Here is an 18,394-nt window from a genome sequence, read left to right as displayed (position 1 = left end):
CGGACTCAGCTTTTAGAAAGCTCCTCCACAGCAACAAAAAAACATTATAGACATATATAAAACATAAACAACATAAAATCAGTGCCCCTTTTAAAAATAGTTTTTGATTGCATTATTTGAAAACGTCCCCCATGCAAACACATAAAAATGGACTCAAATGGGTTTTTTTTGTAGAAAAGGATAAAACAAAAAGTATGCACTGACAGTCTGTGACATGCAATATAAGTGAAAATGGAGGCATGTCTCTATAAATAAACTGGGGGGGAAAAGTTCGGAAACTTGTGTTTGGCGGATTATTTCTCTATTGTTACAATGTTAATTGTCATTGTATTTTACATGGTTGGAAAGCCTGTTTATTTACCTTCACAATGATGTCCAACTTGTAAGGATCATGCATTTGTGGGATGAGCAGCACAGCTGATTATGTGGGGAGCGCCCAAGAAAAATTTGCCAAAATGCTCTGCCAATGGTAAACAGTGTATTCTCCTGTTGGTGTTGACTCTTGTTTTTGAGTTGTTTGGTGGATTGGATGATTGAACTCTCTATCAGTAACAAGGAACAAACAAGACATATTGGCTTGAATCTCATCCCGATATCTCACTGCATTGAGATGGCCTTCAATGATAACAAGCCTTATTTTGCCAGTGACATCATTGAGGGAACACACAGCCAAACTGGCTGACCTGCAATGAATCCTGGTTGAGGAATGGAACGCCATCCCACAGCAACGTGTGACCAGGTTGGTGACCAGCATGAGGAGGACGTGCCAGGCTGTTGTGGCTGCATATGGAGCTTCAACCCACTACTGAGGCTCCTGACTGTGTATGAAATTAATAAAGTGTAAAATTGCCAATATGTCTTGTTTGTTCCTTGTTACTGATAGAGAGTTCAATCATCCAATCCACCAAGCAAATTTTTCTTGGGCGCTACCCACATAATCAGCTGTGCTGCTCATCCCACCAATGCATGATCCTTACAAGTTGGACATCATTGTGAAGGTAAATAAACAGGCTTTCCAACCATGTAAAATACAATGACCATTAGCATTGTAACAACGGAGAAATAATCGACCGAACACAAGTTTCCAAACTTTTTTTCCCCAGTTTATATAAATATGTAAATATACGTGTATTTTGGGTTTTATTTGCCTTATTAATATCTCATAGAAATGTAAGGAGAGAAAAATTCAAAATCTAAACTCAAAGGCAGAAATACAGAAAATATGATCCATGTTACTAACGTCTCAGAGGGACAGAAGACTGTTCATGTGTGTGTTGCTTGCCCCTCTTTACTCTCCTCCCCAAAAACATTTCACCTGCCAGTCAAACTCCTGAGGTCCTCCTCCTCCTCCATCCCTCCCACCATCTACGATTGGAGACGTTTCCAAAGCCTTTTATTCCTTTCCATCTCGCCATCTCGCCATCTCTCTCTCCAGTCTGTCACACCATCCTGCAGTCCCTCCCATTGCCCCTTTAATCGTGTGTTTTACAACCAGGACTTCAGTGCGTCCAACTCGGTGCGTAAAATGAGTTTCCACTGAGAAATAGTTCCCACAAGTCGCACCTCAGCTGGAGAAAGAAGCCTGACGCGACACGCAGCTGAGAGTTTTATGCGAGATGGGCGTGTGTATGTGATGTGTGTTGAGTTGTGAGTACCAGCCCTCTCAGTGAGTCCTGGAGCAACAGCTGGATCAGTGAATCCTACAGCAACAGCTGGAGCAACATCTGGATGATCAGCAGTCCGACCAGCAGGTGAGTTCAGCTCCTCTCCTCATGTTTAGTCTGCTGCTGCTGCACATGTTGGATCATGATGGGAACAAACGTTTTAGCAATCCTGAGGTGAACTTTAGACACAACAAGTAGAAGCTAACACAAGCTGGCTTTTAAGTCCTTCTGGGAATAAATATCACGATAATATAACCAGCACAGAAATCAAAATCAGCATAGAAATTTTATTTTTGTTAGTTTGAAAATGATGTATTCTAACCGTATTTATATTTTGTTGTGAGATTTGTTTTTAGTGGGTTTGATCTACACTTTTAAATATTAATTTCAGTTATATCATTCGGTCCTGCATTGCTTGATTTTCTTGCTGTTTGAATATATATTAATTCTTTGATCTTTAATTTATTGCTTGTTGCTCAAATTTGAGTTTCCTTGGATTCTCAGAAGGCTCAAAACTTTGTGCCTATTATTTTTTTTTCTTTTTGATATTCATACTCTGATATTCATGTATATTTTGAAAAAAAAATGTAAAAACATAAAGTTCATGTACATTCCTTGCCAACTATGGAAGCCCATTTCTGCCAGTTAATTAAAAAAACTGAAAATTTAGTCATGATAAAAATGAAAATGATCGTCGTGAGTCAAAAATATGAGATAGTAAATCAATAGTTGTACTTTCATCACATAATTTTGATTTATTTTGTCTATCATCATTTTTAGTTTTCATTTAATAGTTCTGATTTATGATCTCATTTTTTTTTTTTTTTTTACTTTTTACCTCATAATGTTGACTTACTATTGCAGAATTTTATTTTCACGTTAGTCTCAATGTCTCATAACTTTGACTTAGTGAGTCAAAACATTTTTTTATTATATCATAATTAAATAAATATTTGACTTTCTATCTAATTATTCTGTCTTGCTATGTTATAAATACCACTTTTTTTTTATCATGACAAACTATAAATCTTTTTTTTTTCCTGGTGTAAATGGGCTTCCATAGCAACCAGGATGGTTGGCTAAAGGAAACATGATGAATGAGGCTGTAACTAACAATTATTTTCATTACCAACTAATCTGCCAATTATTTTTCTTAATTAATCGACTAATCAGTTTGTCTGAAATGTCAGAAAAATATTGTAATGCTCATTATAATTTCTGTCGATCAACAAATCGATTAATAGACTAATTGTTGCACCTCTCTAGATAAGTACTTGCTGTAGGTGGAATACTGCAGCTCTCACAGACCTGCATATTGTGATAACTCAATTATATAAGTGACTGAGCCAATTTACAACAGTAGAAAGCACTGAAGACTATAGCTAATGTATTATATAATATGGTATGTACCATATGTCTTATTTCCTGTTTCTGTTCACGAGGATGTTGCGAGAGGAGTCGTCACATTAAGTCAGCGTAGTAGTGAAATATTCATGATGCCTTCACTGTCGAGGATTGGATGGACTGATTTCTGTCTCCTTCTGCTCTGGAAGACAACAGCAGGTAAGAACATCAGTAGGACGTGTCAACTTTACACCCATCTACCTGTGTGGCGAAGACATTAACAAATGCATTATTTCCTCTGCTGCTCAAGGGTCAAAGGTCTTTATTTTACTTGTCAGAATGAAAGTGATAAATTTCATCTGGGAAATGTTCCACCAGTGACCTCCAAGCAGGGATTTAAACTCGGCATGCACACATGATACCGTCTGTCTGACAGATCACAGAGGAAGATACAAGACGTGGCTCAGCAAACAGCAGTCATGCAGGTTTTGGACCAGTGTGCCTGCATGTAGAAGAAGCAGAACTCATGTTATTTGTTTTTGGTCCTAGAGGAATATTAGTGTACACCCCACAGCAGCGGTATATCACACTAAACAAAAATATTAAAACCTACATATAGGCCTATTGTGAGTGTCTTAATCACCTTTTTCTTAGTCAAATTAGAAAGTAGTTTCACATATTGCTCAACATCCTTCAAGAAAAAAACTAAAGATATTTATTGTTAAATTTATATTTATGAATAAAAGATTAGAAGGAAACATACCATATTTATTATAAGAAAATATTGTTTTGGAGTTTTTGAAGAAACCAAACACCACATTTTCTCTGTTGAAGCCTTTTAATCAGAATTTATTAAAGGTCCCATATTGTAAAAAGTGAAATTTGCAGGTCTTTTATATTATAAAGCAGGTTTAAGTGCTTTATAAATACTGTTAAACTATCAAAACGCTCAGTATAGGGAGAAACACACACAGCCCGTATTCAGAAATTGTGTGTTTGAAACAAGCCGTCAGGATTTCTGTCCATTTGTGATGTCACAAATATACAATATATAAACCATTACACGGTTTTAAACATAAACATTCTAAATGTGTCCCAGTATATTTCCTGTTGCAGTGTATGTGAATAACATCAGCTGACAGGAAGTAAACATGGACCCAAACTGTTGCCTAGTAACGCAATTCCGTTGCAATTCCATTGAAATGCGCTAAAAACAGAGCGTTTCAGACAGAGGGTAAATACAGGTATATTCAGGCAGACAGTACGAGGAAAATAAAGGTTTTATTGAACATTACAGTATGTAAACACGTTCTAGTAGAAACACAAAATACAAGTATGAACCTGAAAATGAGCACGATATGGGTCCTTTAAAGAATAGATTTTTTCCAAAGAGAGAAAAATAGATTATAAATGATACTGAGACTTGGTGATGGTTCATTTCAACCAATTACTCTTTAATATTTTGTTCTCCTTCTTGCCTCTCAAAAATAGAGAAGGAGCAACCTCCTCCATTGATAGTTACACATCTGCTGTTCCTCCTCAGCTCAGAGTGTGGAGGTGCGGTGCTCTGTGGGACCGGTGGGGGCGCTGCACCCGGTCCAGGGTCTGCTGGAGAGGTTTGAGGCTGGTCCGGGCTGTGAAGCTAGAGAACGCGGGGACAAGGAAACTCATGTGGTTGCAGTGGGGAGAGTGACACACAGCCCCGAAAACAAGGTGATGAGCTAACTCAAAGTGTGTTCAAGAGTTGGAATCCAAAAAAAAGGAGTATAATGTTATTACATTAACACACATAAATTTCCCCAAGCGTTTAGCTGGCAGGCCAACACTCTAACAAAATTAGCTAGCTTGCTAATGCTAGACCAGGGGTCAGCAAGGTCAGCAACCTGCGGCTCCGGAGCCACATTATGCTCTTTAGCCCTTCTCCAGTGGCTCCCTGTGGAATCTTTTTAAAAATTAGTGGAAATGAATAACTTTTTTTGTTTACATTTCCAATTTTATTTATCATTGTTGTAGGTCTATGGTACGACGGAGTATTAGGGCCACATTGAGAAAAAATTAAAGCTGGGATTTCGAGAATAAAGTCATAATATTACGAGAATAAAGTCATAATATAAAGCAGTAATTTTACGTGTTTTTCCTTTTTTCTCATAATGTTATGACTTTATTCTCGAAATCGCAGATGTTTTTTTCCCTCAATGTGGTCCTAATACTCCGTCATACATTTGCACTTTGGCCCTCACTGCATTAGACTTATATACTATATACTTAGACTATAAACTCTGTTACCTTCATCACAATGCTCAAAGGTTTTGTGGCTCCAGACAAATATTTGTTTTTATTATTTATTATTTAACTCCCTAATGACTGGCGATAACAACTGTACACAATATATATATATGTATGTACACCCCTCTCCTCTTCTGTCTGCAGGTGACGGTGTTGCTGAAGCCTTTGTCTCTGTCCTCTTCACCTCTCAGAGCTCTCCACCTGCTGCTCAGCTCCAGGCTCCCCGTCACCTGGTGGCTGGAGGCTGAGAGGCTGCCTCCCAACCTCCCAGTGCTGGTGCAGGTCAGTCACAGTGTGTCACAACCTGCCCATCACATCTGTGTTATATAACACCCTCAATGTCATTCACTACCAAATCTCATTTGATTGAGTGCACATTTAAATGATATGCTGTATAATCCGTATGTTGTTTTTACTTTCCATCAATGTCTTTCCCTTGAAATGTTCTTCTTTGCCCGTATCTGTAGATATCCTCAAACTCCAGCGTGCAGTCCCACACCCTGTTTTTTAATGTCCAAATGGTGCATTCGCTGCCTTTTCATCCACGTGCGCTGCACCGCTGGGCTCTGAAACACCATGGCAACATGTCCTCTTTGACACACACAGCACACGGCAATCGAGTCTACGTCCCACTGGGAGAGGGTGAGCCAACAAGAAACCAGATATCATTATGATGATTAATTCAACCATCATGCTGCCTGTTACGTCCACAAAGTGGAACAATAACTAAACAACAACCAAATTAAAACAGAGTCAACGTGAAGTTTCAAACTGTAACAGTTTATTTCAGTACAACGGAAGGTTCACAAATGTGGTGGAGGTAGGGACAATATAGTTTTGCCAAATAATCAAAATTAAGAAACCAAAACTAGGCCTAACTAAATCTGTCTTCTTTAACACAACAAACAAAAAGGCTAACTAACTTATCTACTAACAGCAGTTTTACAAAACATACATGGGATGGCAACAACCACTAAACCTAGTGTTTCTAGACATGAAAAGACCTACGTGCAAGTGTACAGGGTACCCCAGACTTACCTATGCCCTCTACCTCCTTACCACAAACCTTATCTTTCCTTTCCCACTGGAAACAAGAGACTTCAACATCCAAAAACCTCATTACAAATGAGTCTGAGAGAGAGAGAGAGAGAGAGAGCCCAGAGTGTGCCTCTTTTATGGGCAGCCCACGACAGCGATTGGCTGGATGGAATTAGTGTGAGCTAATTGCAGCTGGCAAACTCTGCACAGGTGGACTCCAATCACCTCCATTAACTCTTTATCCTGGAAGCACCTGCAAGACAAGGAGGAGGGGCAGAACAACACAGGAGAAAACTCTGCAGGCCTGTCTGGCCCTGCAGGCACGTAACACTGCCCATTTACTAAAGTTTAAATTCTTTTCACAATGTATCATGCTTCAGACGGGTTTACTGCATATTTACTAAAAAATAAAAGTGAAAATGGAGTATACTATTTTTGGTATGGTAAATATGTAGCTACAGCCAGCAGCTCGCAGACAAACACATTTCCCAGAATTTCAAATTATTGCTTCAACCTAAACATCTGTGCAGTGGTTTGATACTCTGTAGGTTAAAAGTCAGGTCATAGCCTCCTGTCTTATCTCTCTTCTCACCAGACAGAACGCGAGGCTCAGGTCGGACAGATTATGAAGAAAGATCTTGTGAAACCTACTTCCCTCTTGCCTCTTGCTTTTACTCCATATAACAGATCTTACCCTGCCAGCTGTGTGCCAGTTGCAGTCCATGTTCCTCTCTCACAACTACATGACCTCTGAGCTGCAGCCACAGGATGTGCAGGGCTGCGTTGACTCGCCAGCAGGTGGGATCAGCCCTGAAGTCCATGTGATCAAGCTCCATTCAGTGGGCTCAGGACTCTGTGGGTGAGAACATGCAGCCTCGGAAAGTCCTGGCGGGAGCATATATTGCTGTTGTACAGCCATGCAATGTTTAATATTGTCTCTCTCCGTCTCTTTCAGCTCTCTTCAGGTGGAGGTGATCGTCTCTCTTGTGCCCCTAGTGGCCAACTCAAAGACCCATGCGGTTGTGCTGATTCTCAGCAGCTCTGTGCCAGTCAACTGGGCCATTGTTGCTCATGGTGTCCGGGGTCATATATCTGTTCATGTAAGGGCCCCGTCTCTTCTTCGTATCTGAATTTGTCCTCTTAAATTAAAGGAACAGTGTGTAACATTTAGGTGTATAATCACGGGAAACTGAGAATCGTTGTGTTTTCATTAGCTTAGAATGAGCCCTTCATATCTACATAGGGAGCGGGTCCTCTTCACGGGGGTCGTGTCTAGAGATAACCTACAATTTGGAAAAACTCCCGCCAGATGATAGAGGTTAGGCATTGACCTGGAATAGTTAGGGTTAGGATAGGTCATCGGGCACCGAGTCTTGCCAGATTTCGTGGGCTACCTTCTAGACACCCACCATGTTGTTCTGCCATGTTTCTACAGTAGCCTAGAACGGACAAACCAAAACACTGGCTCTAGAGAGAGCTTTTCACGTTTTTACGTTACCTGAAGGCCACCGTAGTTCTCTGACACGCTTGTGAAACTGCGATAACGTGAGTCATAGAGTGCAAAACCGTGGTACCGCCAGCCGCCGTCTAACATCCGTTGCCCCTATAGTAGTGTTATTATGGTAAGGATGGTCTCTGAGCAGGGCAAATGGCATTACCACAGTTTTGCACCCGTCTGCTCACGTTACCGTAGTCTTATAAAGGGAGGAGTGAGCGGAGGTGTTCTCAGTTGTTTGCAATTTGCAACCACATCACTAGATGCCGGCAAATCCTACACGCTGTCCCTTTGAGGCTGCAGTATGCTGTAACCGACAAATGATTGAGTTTGAGATTGAGACCAAACTTACCTTTACAACATCTCTACAAGGTTAAGCCATAAACAGATAAAGGATGGATTACCAACTGGGCAACTGGGTTTTCCACATGTTGCATTATCACGGTCTTGTCTTTTACTTGATTGTACTTTGATTACATACTTGTCCTGATTTCTGTGTATCTGTCTTCTCTCTCTCTCTCTCCGTAGTCGTCTAACAGTGTGTCCCCACCTTACCCACCTGAGCCTGACCTGACCCTGTCCAGTTCACTTAACTCTGACCTGTCCACCATACCCGACCTTCTTGTGTGGGCCCGTGAGAGCGGCTACTCCAAGCTGACCTCATACACTGAGGCTGACCTGGCCAATCGCTTTGTGATCCAGCTGGCTGGGGGCGTCACAGGTCAGGACTCCTGTGTGTCTCTTGTTTCCATCGCTGTGTGAGTGACCTGAACATTTCACTTTCATTTTGAAATCCACCCTAGTTGTTTTCTCATTTCCTTCATGTATAGGAGAAGTATTTGCTTGGTCTTCTGTGTCCCTTTTGAAGATGGAGGATGAGAAATGAAAGCAGAATATTTCCATCGTAAATGTCGAATGAAGGGCATTGAAGTGTACGTGCGAGTGTTTAATTTCTCGGCACGGCTGTCTCTGTGTCTCCTCTCTGTCTGTACCACAGACGTGGCTCCGGTGATAAATCCTCTGGTTGTGAGGCCTCCCTGGGCCGAGGAGCGCAGACTGAGGCAGTGGCTGAACGGTGGAGGCAGAGCGGGAATAGGCCGCGAGAGTTTCACGGTGCAGTGTGAGGACGGACGCCTCAGCGTGACCGTCAACCAACACATCCTGCAGGTCTTCATACCTCTGTATTAGATGTAAACAATTCATAGAGAGAAGCTAGCTACCACAACTTAATATGTCCAGGGGTTTCACAAAGACCATAATGCCTAGCGGCCGCTGGTAGTAGCGTCTACATCAAAAAGATGTGTTAAACTTGCAACAAAACTGAATTATTACCATCAATAAAATATACTGACCTTTGCTAGGAATATCTTGTGGACATGTACATGTATCATATTTAAAGCTGCTCTAATCAATATTTAATTTTACTAAATTTGACCACATGCCTACTTGTAATATGAAAGTGATAAAACCCACAGAGAATTAACACTTAACTCCACAGCTCCCCTCAGCTCTATGGAGAGTTTTATGGCACTTTCACAAGCCAACATTTAGTCGGTTTTGATTGAACTCTGGTGCGGTTCATTTGGGCGGTTGGATTTGTATTAATTATGGTGATCTTCAGACTTTTAGCGCCATCATCAGGTCAAAATTGTAATTTTCCAACTTTGTTTTATGAGCAAAATACCTGCAAACCTAATGACATTCCCATTAGCCTCAGATATATTTTGGGTTTAGTGCTACCTAGCAAAAGATGGTGAACATCATCCCTACTAAACATGATAGCATTGTCATTTTGAGGATGTTGCTATGCATTTAGCTCCACCACTGTGTCAGAGTACAGCCTCACAGACAAAGTAGACTCTTAGTCTTGTTAAAATGATCACTTCAGTAGTTATTGTCAAACCAACTATGTGTACATCTTTCCAGTTATAGAGAAAAATGATTCAATTTGAAAGTTGCGTCGTCTCACATCAGTTGTCCCCTGCAGAGCTTATCTGTCCCAGCGGCTGCCCTGACCCTACGAGACTCGACGTGCCAGGCTCAGTCCAATGGGAGTCATTTCCTGTTGGTGTTCCCTGTCATTTCCTGTGGGACTGAGGTGCTGCTCCTGGGACAGCCTAGAAGAGTGCAGTACAAAAACATGGTGAGATAAGACATTTTGGCAGAAAGGGTTTAGGGATATAGAAAATTATTTAATTCTTTGTTGTCTATTAAACCCTATATTATATATTTTACCAAATTCAATTTCTTTATTTTACACAATAAAATATGATCTTTTTTTCACTCAACCTTTATAGAAGTCTTGGAGATTTTAAAGTTGAAGTTATCATTGTTCAAATCATTTTCATAATCCAACAGGGGCAGCGAAAATGGGGTTTGGGAAGGAGAAAACAGTAGAAACAGAATGAGTGACGCTTTAAGAGCACAGAGGGGGAAACATCTGAATTTGTAATCCGATCAAAGTCTATCAGACAGTGGTGAAAACAAAAACACAAGGCACATAATGGACAAATTGTGGTAAGTGGAAGTTGTCCCCTGAGAGACTTGTGACCCAGGTCATCATGACCAGAACATGGTGGCGTTGAAGCCTAAAAATAGGATGTAGCACAGAGGTAAATTAAGTGAGAGAAAATCTTGGTTAAGAGGCCGAAAATTGGAAAGAAAGAAGATACAGAGTGATTTCAGAAAAGTAAAGAGACAAACAACAGAGGCAGAATCTTTTTCTTTTGAATGCCATGAATCTTTGCATGTAAACTATTAATTAAAAATCAATAGTGTTTTTGAGAATTGATGTCACAAAACATATTGCGATACTGAAGTGTGTCAATATTTTCTTACATCCCTAGGACTTACACAGTTGCAATGAATTATCCCATACAGTACGCCATTCTGTTCCCTCTTCTCTGGCCAGGTATTATTATGGAAAGACGATCCTCGGACCATCCTGGCACTCAATGAGACAGAAATGAAGTCCAAAAGTCCACTCGGCATACATGTGAGATATCTGTATACCTATATACACCTTTATTTTGGTACAATACACCTTCTCCCTTACTCATAAAATATTGTAAACCTGTAATCTCCTGTTCGTCCTCTCAGTTCAGCTGTTTGGCTGCAGTCCCCACTCTCCCTGGATCTGACGATGGTGATGATGTTGATGTAAACACTCCTCCGGCAGGCCTGGTCCCCTGGGCCCCCGAGGGTCCGGGGCCTGATCCAGGACTGAGCCACCTACCGACACCCAGACGCAGATCTGGGCCTGTGCTTATTTTGAAGCTCTTTGTCACTGAGAGCTACGAGCAGAGACGGATTGGCCCCTGCGTCATCACTGCAGACCACCGTGTCTATGTTGAGGTCTGTGTGTGTGTGTGTTGTATATTTTCGGTGTTTATTTGATGCACACTGTCAACACTTTAAACTGTATATAAAGATGGGAGATGCGTCTACACTTCCTCCCACTGTACAGAAGTGAAGCCAAAATATCCCAGATACGTGAACTGCCATTTTGAGATTTTTACATCATTTGGAGCCAGAGTCTGCGCAGTAGTGATCGGGCGGTGGAGCCGCGGTATCGAGGTCACCCGCCCGAACCAGTCGAGCACGGCCGCAGCTTCTCAGCAAGAGAGGCTGCCAGCTACCAATCATGACATCTCACCCCCCTTTCTATGGCATCAAATAACTAATTAAAACCAAACTTGTCAGAAAAATGAACACTTGGACATTCATCAGTGTGATAAGAACTACCTAAAATGACAGAAACAATCTTTGGGAAAAGATTATTTGACGTGTACTTTGACTTTTTTAGTTTGTCTCATGAGGTGGGATTCATGACCTATACTGCAGCCAGCCACCAGGGGGCGGTGGAGATGTTTTGGTTTCATTTTTAGGGAGCTGTCATGTCGTCTATCTTTATATACACTCTGTGGTCAACACCAAATCCTTCGAAGTCAAGAACTTCATTGGTGTACATTTTTTATTATTCTAAACTCTAATAAACATCGTGATCACTGCAAATGATGTGTATGAGATACTCTCAGCACTCATTCTGTAACCAGTGAAACAGTAAAATCAATGTGCATCACATCCCTTTGAATGTTCATATCAAACATCTTGTCCAAACATTCAACTGCAATTTGTCCTCTTCCTCTTTGTTATCTGTCCTACTGCAGATTTCAGCCAAAGGGCCCTTCATAGATGTCGTGGAGGTGAAGTCATGTGTGATTTCTCCTCTGTCGGACCCCAAAAAGTCTCGTTTCTGGACTGTCATAAGCGACGGCTGTTCCTCAGACCCCTCGCTGACCCTCGGTGCAAAGACACAAGATGAAGAGGAAGAAGAGGATGAAGGTGATGACGACGAACTGGAAGAGGAAAAGGAAGAGATAGACGGACCGGAAGAAGGCAGAGATGGAGATGTCCCACTCCGACACAAAGTCGAGAGAAGAGGGAGTGAGAGAGCACCAGAAATTATGGAAAAGAATACCACAGATGTGGGAGCAGAGGTGGAGATACAGCCCTTGAGGTTTAGTTTCATCCTGCGACCAGTTTATAATGACTCTATGCAGTTCCTCCACTGCAGCCTTCGCCTGTGTATCTCTGACTTGAAAAGAGGGGAAACCACGAAGGAAACAGTAAAGAATGACTGTCAGGGTGGGCTACGTATCCCTCCACTTGTATCTAGATCAACCAGACATCAGGTACAGAAACAATTAGCACACAAGCCTATTTACTTTATTTTAAATATAAGAACTAAAACAAATGTATAGCAGTACGAGAACGTTGTAGGATTGTAGATACTTATTTATCCTGTTCACTTGGTGTTGAATCATAATTTGTGCTTTGTGACAACACCGGGTATCATAGCACTGCAAGGTGATAACAGCGTAACTAACATACCTGCCTTCTCCTGTGTTCCCATCTCAGTGTGAGATCAGAAACCTCTCCAGGCCCATGGTGGTCACCCAGGCTATTAGTTCACTGGCACCCAAACTGCCGAGGCCTCCTGCTGGCCAAAGAACCAAGAGACTGAGTGTCTCCCCACTGGCCAGTCCAGACCCAGAGCACAGCAGTGAGGATTATTTATTTGGCCATTTTTCAATGATACTGTGAGTCTGTTTAACCTACCGTCACACTCTATCATTAACATTGTGTCTCTATAGGCCCTGTGGTGCAGACAGGACCAGTGATGGGAATCGTTTTCGCTGCCTTTGTGATGGGTGTCGGTCTGATGGGGGGACTGTGGTGCATTTATTATTACACAGGTAATGAGATCAGCTTCCCTCTGTCACCTATAGGTCACACAATCAGAGGCTTTACCCACACATGCTTTTTTGATCAGAAATGTGTCACGATGAGTCCACGAGAGCTGTTTTTACGCCTTTTGTTCGCACTCAGCGTCTTGTGGGCCCTCTCCCCCTAAACGGTGCCGGCAAGCCCGTACGTAATGCAGCCTGCGGAGGCTTCCTCGGGGCCCGAGCCTCACATGGGTTCCGCTCCGACATGAGCAACGACGACGAGGGCTCTTAGCTTGTCTCCAAGACTCGGGAAGGACTCAGCCAGACGTTTCTCGTTTGTCGGCTGAGATGGACAACATAGCGCTGCAACACGTGTCTTTCGGTTAAATCAAAGGCTTTCATTTTTAAGGATTCTGTTATTCTACACTATTGTTATTTGTTATTGAAAAAAAGAAGCATTTTCCAAAAGGTTTGGTGTGTTTTATGCATGTTTGTAATCCCAAGGGATTGAAAAAAACAAATAACCAAATACCAAAATTGAAAATTGATTACCTACCCAATGAACAAATCACAGAATAGTGAGTATTCGGGCTGTCAATCGATTAGAATATTTAATCGTGATTAATCGCATGATTGTCCATAGTTAATCTCAATTAATCGCGTAATCGTACATATTTATCTGTTCAAAATGTACCTCGAAGGGAGATTTGTCAAGTATTTGACACTCTTATCACATGAGAATGGGCAAATAAGCCTGTTTCATGCAAATGTATGTATATATTTATTATTGGAAATTAATTAACAGCACAAAATGACAAATATTGTCCAGAAACCCTCACAGGTACTGCATTTAGCATAACAAATATGCTATACAACATAACATGGCAAATTGAAGCCCAACAGGCAACAACAGCTGTCAGTGTGTCAGTGTGCTGACTTGACTATGACTTGCCCCAAACTGCATGTGATTATCATAAAGTGGGCATGTCTGTAAAGGGGAGACTCGTGGGTAACCATAGAACCCATTTTCATTCACATATCTTGAGGTCAGAGGTCAAGGGACCTCTTTGAAAATGGCCATGACAGTTTTTCCTCGTCAAAATTTAGCGTAAGTTTGGAGTGTTATTTAACCTCCTTCGCGACAAGCTAGTATGACATGGTTGGTACCAATGGATTTCATGTAATACATTTTGTAGTTTCATACGAAGAAATCAGTGGTGTTAAAAAGAATCTGCGCGTTATCGCATTAACTTTGTTATCTTATCCATTTAAATCTGTTTTGATATTGTTGATCACTGATTAATGTAACATAATTGTAATTCAACTTGAAGCCAGTCCGCAAAAGTTTTACATTTGCTATTTTATCAGGATAATTTGGGTTTGAGGGAATTTAGGGATTTTTGACTATCCACAGTCCACAGGCAAAGTATGTGGCAGCTCTGCCTACTCTGCCTACATCATAGCAACTACCAGTTAGTAAAAATAAAATAAAAGACTATCTTGCAGGTTACCATATTAAACATTATTAACTATGTTTTTTTCTACCTGTGGTCGTGTGGAGACATTATAAAGGTATTGTATAATTATATCTTTTGAAGGGGCACGTCCAGCATCACTTGGAGGAGAAAGTCAGTTAACAGACAACACTCAGGAAGGCTACATCATCTGGAATCCACCGCCACTGTCTAAACAGTCCTCCAGCTCGGTGTAGAGGTAAGATCTGATGAGGAAGGTCGTTTAAAGGGCAACTCCACCAATTTTACACTGATAAATTGATAAATTGCCTCAAGTGATGTCACTTCAGTCGGCATCGGTTGAGGCTGAAGACTCTGAAAGTGAAAAAAAAAAAATCTGGGGATGTGGAGTTAGAAAGCAGTGAGGTTACCTCACCTCTGTAGCACGCCCCCGATCTATTCTTGAGGCTACATGAACCGCTACTAACATAACACACCTGAATCTCCAACTTTTGGCAATCGAGATGCATTATGGGTAATGTAGGCGCCAGGTTTTGACATGAAGAAGAATGCGTGGAATAAAAAAGATATTTCCACTGCATCGAATTTGATACTTAAAACAAAAAACATAGAGTATAGAGTAGTGCAGGAATGAGTCCTAGTTCCCTCGTCTGGAAGTCAATAGATTTTTCTGAATGTTTTTAGTTAGATGCCTGAAATGAGGTCTGTGGTTAAAGCTGAAGTAGGCGAGACTGGAGCAAATATGATTAAAAAAGTTATTTTTATAAAGCAGTCGCTATATCGTGACTGTAGTACATGAAAAAAAACATGTGCCTCTGTGTCCTCCGGTGCTCGAAGTTGTATCCTGTGAAGACTAAAGTTTATTTTGAAAAGACTGGAGCAGAAATTGACGCTGGACATTTGTAGGAAAATGCACGAAAAATGAGGAATAACTTTTCGGGAGATATCATACGAACCGTTGTATGAGAATACGTTGACCTACCACAATCCCCTTTGTTCAAATTAAACACATTTTCACAATTTATCGAGTGAAACTGTCCAACTCACTCCAGCTGGGCGGCCCAGAGTGAACAGTTAAAATAAACTGTAGTGGTTAGAAGCGCCATCAGCGCCATCAGCATTAGGCGAGCACCTGCAGATTTCAACTCCGACATGCTAGACAGGTCTGAACAGTTTTATTCTTTTTATCTCTTTCTCAGGATTTCCTGCAAATCTGAGAAAAAAGAACTGGGACAGAGGTTCTAACAGCTTGTGTGTGTGAGCGAGCACAGCTGCTTGTGTGTGTGTGTGTGTAGAGCCATGTTTGTGCACTTCTCCTCCATCGTACTTCATCGCCGTGCAACGGAGAGGACTGAAACCATGTGAATACAGTAGCACTTGCTCATCGCCGCATTGTGAAATGCGAAACATTGTTTGTTTGGTGTTGCGTGCCATTCTGCATCAAGTCATTTCAAAAGTGGCAGCGAGTCGTCACATGGCAAGATGTTTATCTGGATCCGACAGGATCTAAACCTGGTTGGAGTGACTAAAACTGAAACTACGTCATCGACGCCGCCTCTAGAGACGGAACACGAGGTCAAAGATGTATTGAGAGGTTACTGTGTGTGCCTGTTTGACGAGTCAATGTTTTACAGAATCATTTTCACTATATGTGTTGTAACTGTGAATCAGCCGGAAGCTGCATATTATCTGTATGTGAATTATTTTGTGTTTATGAGGCAAAAAAGATGTATTAAATAAATGAGCTGAGATCCATGTTGACTTGCTGTTTCACTCTCAAATTACAAGCAACCCGAATATTACAAAGAAAGTTAAAGTGGCAGTAGGCAGAATATTTTTGGCATCATTGGGCAAAAATTCCATAATAACCTTTCAGCATATTGTAATTCAAGTGTTCTGAGAGAAAACTAGACTTCTGCACCTCCTCATGGCTCTGTTTACAGGCTTTAAAAACTCTAGCCTGTGACGGGAGACTTTGGCCAATCACAGGTCATTTCAGAGGGAGAGCGTTCCTATTGGCTGTTCATTCAATGGAGGCAGCTGTCAATCACTCGCGAACTCCGACCAAACGGTCAAACTAGGCAGCGTTGATCAAATATGAATCATAATTCTGTTACTGTCATGACTATTTCTCTCCTCAAAAGTCTGCGCCGGCCGGTTGGCGGTGCTTGGTATTTCCTCAACTGATCTCAACATGGCTGCCGGGTCACACACTTTCTCATTTTACAGCTAAACAGTACACTACAAGATGTTTCTGAAAACATTTGTGGTGGGAAACAGTCATTACAGTAACAGAATATTGATTCATATTTGATCAGCGCTGCCTAGTTTGACCGTTTCATCGGAGTTCACGAGTGATTGACAGCTGCTCAGTGACAGCAGACTCCAGATCGGCTCTGATTGGGTGTTTTCCTCCGGTCTGTGAAATCTCGCAGATGCCATTAGGAGCACCGGAGGACACAGAGGCACATGATTTTTTTTCAGATTACATGTCTCATGTACTACTGTCAGGATATAGTGACCGTTTTTTTTTATCATATTTGCCCCAATTCTACCCACTGCTGCTTTAATGTGTTGTGAATAAGTAAAAAATACTGTAGAATATATTACACACAACGCTGACATACATGTATTTTCACCTTATGGTATAATGTTGATATGTTTTAACAAACAATTGGATATTTACAGCAGAAACAGCAACAGTGATTTGGAGTCATGTTGCTGTCTGCCTGATGGGAATAAATTCATCATTCACTCTCCTTTTAGCTCTGCGTTGGTCTCTTCTAACTCCTGAGGAAAATACTCTCTAGCTGCTAAATGCTCCACTATGTTCACCAGCTAGTCACTATAGTGTCTGTCTGCCGCTTGATGCTGAGCAGATAGCGTATACAGTGGATTATTTAGAGCTTTTTTTGCAAAAAAAAATATATATCTGCCTGTATTTGCAGGAGAAAAAACCTAATTAGAGCAGCGAGATTGACCCAAAACATTAAAGTTGCATCCATAAAACCACAACAATTAGTTGAAACATGGTAAAATGCTCCATACGGCTCCGTCCCTGGGAACGGAGTTGGGTGCTAATTCTATGTGGGTTCCTCCCTATATGAGCAACCCCTTTCACATTAAGGCCTTTACACACCGGGGGCATGACGAATAAAAACGCATACTCGCCTGTGAATATTATATGTCTAGGGCTTTTATTGTGAAAGGTAAGAACAGAAGGAGTGGATTCAGTCTGAGCTGCCTTTGTCAAAGGAGTAATAAAGTTTGCTGTCCTGCTTCAGACTACGGAGCCTCCTTGTGGTTGCATAAATATAGGTGCAACTCAAACGTTTCTGCATAACATGATTGGTTGATGCCTTTAATTGTGCTGCGAAAACTCAGAAAATCAACCTTGTTCCGGAAAAAAAATTACAAAAATGAGTTATTCCTCATTTTTCTTGCGTTTCCTGCAAATGTCTAGTAACACGTGTCAATTTACGCTTGTTACATGCATACAGTCTTTTCAAAATAAACTTCTGTCTTCACAGGAACCAACTTGGTTAGGTTTAGGCAACAAAACTACTTGGTTAGGTTTAGGAAAATCAAGTTTGCCCCCCTGCTTCGGACTACGGAGCCTCCGTGTTGTTGTTGCATAAATATAGGTGCAACTCAAACGGTTCTGCACATCTTGATGGTTGATGTCTTTAATCGCGCCGCGAAAGCTTAGAAAATCATTCCAGAAAAAAATGACATCGCTTTTTCACAGCGTTATATTTGCGTACTGTGTGGAAGTACTCATGACAAAAACAACAGTTCTAAAAAATATATTGATGAGTTATTCCTAATTTTTTTATGCGTCTTCCTATGAATATCCAGCAA

At 41.3% G+C, this 18,394-nt stretch overlaps 1 protein-coding gene across 1 annotated transcript; it reads left to right on the top strand.

The window, feature by feature from the left end:
* The first annotated feature begins 939 nt into the window (after positions 1-939).
* On the top strand, positions 940-16,276 carry engl (endoglin, like). The gene is made up of 17 exons (XM_074655596.1): positions 940-1,751; positions 3,107-3,227; positions 4,552-4,721; positions 5,439-5,576; positions 5,762-5,936; positions 7,020-7,191; positions 7,288-7,432; positions 8,356-8,548; positions 8,825-8,994; positions 9,815-9,970; positions 10,739-10,822; positions 10,927-11,181; positions 11,997-12,521; positions 12,748-12,892; positions 12,984-13,085; positions 14,657-14,771; positions 15,733-16,276. The coding sequence occupies exons 2-16, from the start codon at positions 3,158-3,160 to the stop codon at positions 14,767-14,769; spliced, it is 2,613 nt and encodes an 870-aa protein (XP_074511697.1). The 5' UTR covers positions 940-1,751; positions 3,107-3,157; the 3' UTR covers positions 14,770-14,771; positions 15,733-16,276.
* Positions 16,277-18,394: the final 2,118 nt, after the last annotated feature.

This window comes from Sebastes fasciatus, chromosome 13 (genome assembly GCF_043250625.1).
Source record: "Sebastes fasciatus isolate fSebFas1 chromosome 13, fSebFas1.pri, whole genome shotgun sequence".
NCBI lineage: Eukaryota > Metazoa > Chordata > Actinopteri > Perciformes > Sebastidae > Sebastes > Sebastes fasciatus.
Note: the sequence above shows the minus strand (reverse complement) of the source record. Positions and strands in the feature narration are given on the sequence as shown.

Excerpts from the sequence above, each read along its gene's own strand:
- engl (XM_074655596.1), top strand. The coding sequence starts at position 3,158 with ATGATGCCTTCACTGTCGAGGATTGGATGGACTGATTTCTGTCTCCTT. Across the intron at positions 4,722-5,438 it reads CACACAGCCCCGAAAACAAG|GTGACGGTGTTGCTGAAGCC; the intron begins GTGATGAGCTAA and ends TTCTGTCTGCAG. Across the intron at positions 7,433-8,355 it reads GGGGTCATATATCTGTTCAT|TCGTCTAACAGTGTGTCCCC; the intron begins GTAAGGGCCCCG and ends CTCTCTCCGTAG.